Source organism: Poecilia latipinna, unplaced genomic scaffold (assembly GCF_001443285.1).
Source record: "Poecilia latipinna isolate Pla-1442-1.1 unplaced genomic scaffold, P_latipinna-1.0 Scaffold904, whole genome shotgun sequence".
In the NCBI taxonomy this organism is placed as follows: Eukaryota; Metazoa; Chordata; class Actinopteri; order Cyprinodontiformes; family Poeciliidae; genus Poecilia; species Poecilia latipinna.
The window spans coordinates 42605-44580 of NW_015113520.1; the positions used below are offsets into that span (position 1 = coordinate 42605).

At 47.7% G+C, this 1976-nt stretch overlaps 1 protein-coding gene across 1 annotated transcript in view; it reads right to left on the reverse strand.

Moving 5' to 3' along the window:
• Positions 1-1406, reverse strand: part of rimkla (ribosomal modification protein rimK-like family member A) — an 18166-nt gene extending 16760 nt beyond the window's left edge. Inside the window, exon 1 of the mRNA XM_015048819.1 lies at positions 474-1406. Coding sequence (XP_014904305.1) covers positions 474-636 — 163 coding nt within the window. The 5' untranslated portion in view covers positions 637-1406. The remainder of the gene's footprint in view (positions 1-473) is intronic.
• Positions 1407-1976: the final 570 nt, after the last annotated feature.

Below are 1976 nucleotides of genomic sequence, written 5' to 3' on the forward strand. Positions count from 1 at the left end.
TTTTTAAAAAAAAAAAATTTTTTTTAAAACAAAAACCCCCCCCCCCAAAAAAAAAAAAAAAAAAAAAAAAAAAAAACAGAGTCACGTAAAAAAATAAAATAAAAATAACCAAAGCTACATTTCCCACGCATGGACTACCTTGTACGTATCAAATATATGTTTAAACATATCCAGCTGATTAGCTTATGTGAGCGGGAAATGCAGCACATTCAGCAGAATTAAATCAAGCGTCAATCTCTTCCGTCAATCAGCAGGCAGTCTAGCTTGAAAGTGGGTTAGGCGGTCATTGCTGTGCTGCTCCTCTTCCTCGCTAGAAGGCAGACCGGGCAAGCCCTACTTGGCACCGGTCTGATCGCAAAACAATAACCATCCGCCTTTAAGTTCGAGCACAAACGTAAACACGTAGCAATCCGTATCAAAACGCATAATCATCATATTTTTGATCAAACATGAGTTAGCTCAGCGATACTTGCCTAGCTGCCCTTGGCTGATCGTCAGCACGATCTGATCCATGAGAAGGTAGCGGAATTCAACATCCTCGTCGGCGCAGCGCTCCTTCAGAGCCCGGAGGATCTGGACCTGAGGGTACTCCTGGCTGATACGCCGGTCGGTCACGAACCAAACCCGAGAGCACATTGTTTGTAGTGTGGATTTGCTAGCGAAACAGCTGAAAAATACGCCGTGGAGTGAAGAGAGGTGGTGGGCGGGGGGGGTGGCAGGCAGGTGTGTGGTGGGAGCGCGGGATTCGGGCGGCAGAGATGCTCTCACAATGGAGGCGAGCGGTGAGAGCTGGCTGAAAATGTGGCTTAAAAACAAGACCACTTGCTCAACCGCTGTCTGGACCGAACCGGCTCGGGTGAAAACTGTTCAGTACCTTTGTTTTCCGTTGCTTCCGGCCATTTAGTCTGGTCGTGGATTGGATCGTCGAACTCCAAGCGAGAGAGAGAGAAAAAAGAAAGAAACTAGTTCGAGACAGAGAGGAAGAAAATGAGGGTGTTTTCGCCTCCCTTTCGACCGAGACGCAGCTTTCCTGCCACCGAGGCAAACAAAGCTAGAGCCTCGCCGCTTCGGGTTCCCGGCTGAGGAGTCGAAACCGATACAAAAAAAAAAGTTTCTTTTTCAACGCAACAGCGACTATCAAAACAGCTAAACTGAAACAAGCTAACCGATGCAACAACTATCTATCTGGTCAGTTTGGCTGCTATCCACGCGGTATTGGTGCTGAAAAATGCACGCGCTTTAGTTTACAACTCCACTCCTCCGCGTCTCGTGCCCTGCCCCAAAACAAAGGCTCGGACGGTAGATGGCCAATCGCAACTCGTGTAGAGTCTCGGTGTCCACGCAGCAGCCGGAAAAGGTGGGCGAGTCTCGATCACTTGAGCCAATGAGGGAAGAGAAAACGTAATGAGTGGGGGAGAACAGGAGGGTCGAGACTATTGGTGGCGCGCGGAATGCAGCGAGAAGCACTGCGAGAGACGTCTGCAGGGCGCTCGAGACCGCGCATTCTCCGAACCGGTTCAGACCAGCCCTGTGAGGAGCTTTTGGCTAACCACGGCGTTGTCTCCCCAAAGCGCCGGAAATAAACTAAGGTCATTACATGCCAGAAATACCACAACCTGGCGCCTTTTCTAATTTTATGTATTAATTTGAGGAGGCAAAAAGTGGTTTATTTAAAAAATAAGTTCCATTTTGATTATGGCTATTGTTTACCAACGCCATCTAGGGACAGATGTGTCAACTGGGAGAAATGATGCCGCTGACCCACTTCTCCCTCCCTCCCCTCTTTTTGTGGAGACGAACTACTTGGTTACTGCTATTGGATAGGGAAAGATCTATAAAAGCAGGACACTGCATGCATTTGAATGAACTTTTTAATAACACCAGTATCCTACACAGGGTATAACTCGGAAGCTATTCAGTTGTCAAGTAACCCCAGTCCACAACAAATGTCATTTTGAGACACTTTAGAAGACAAA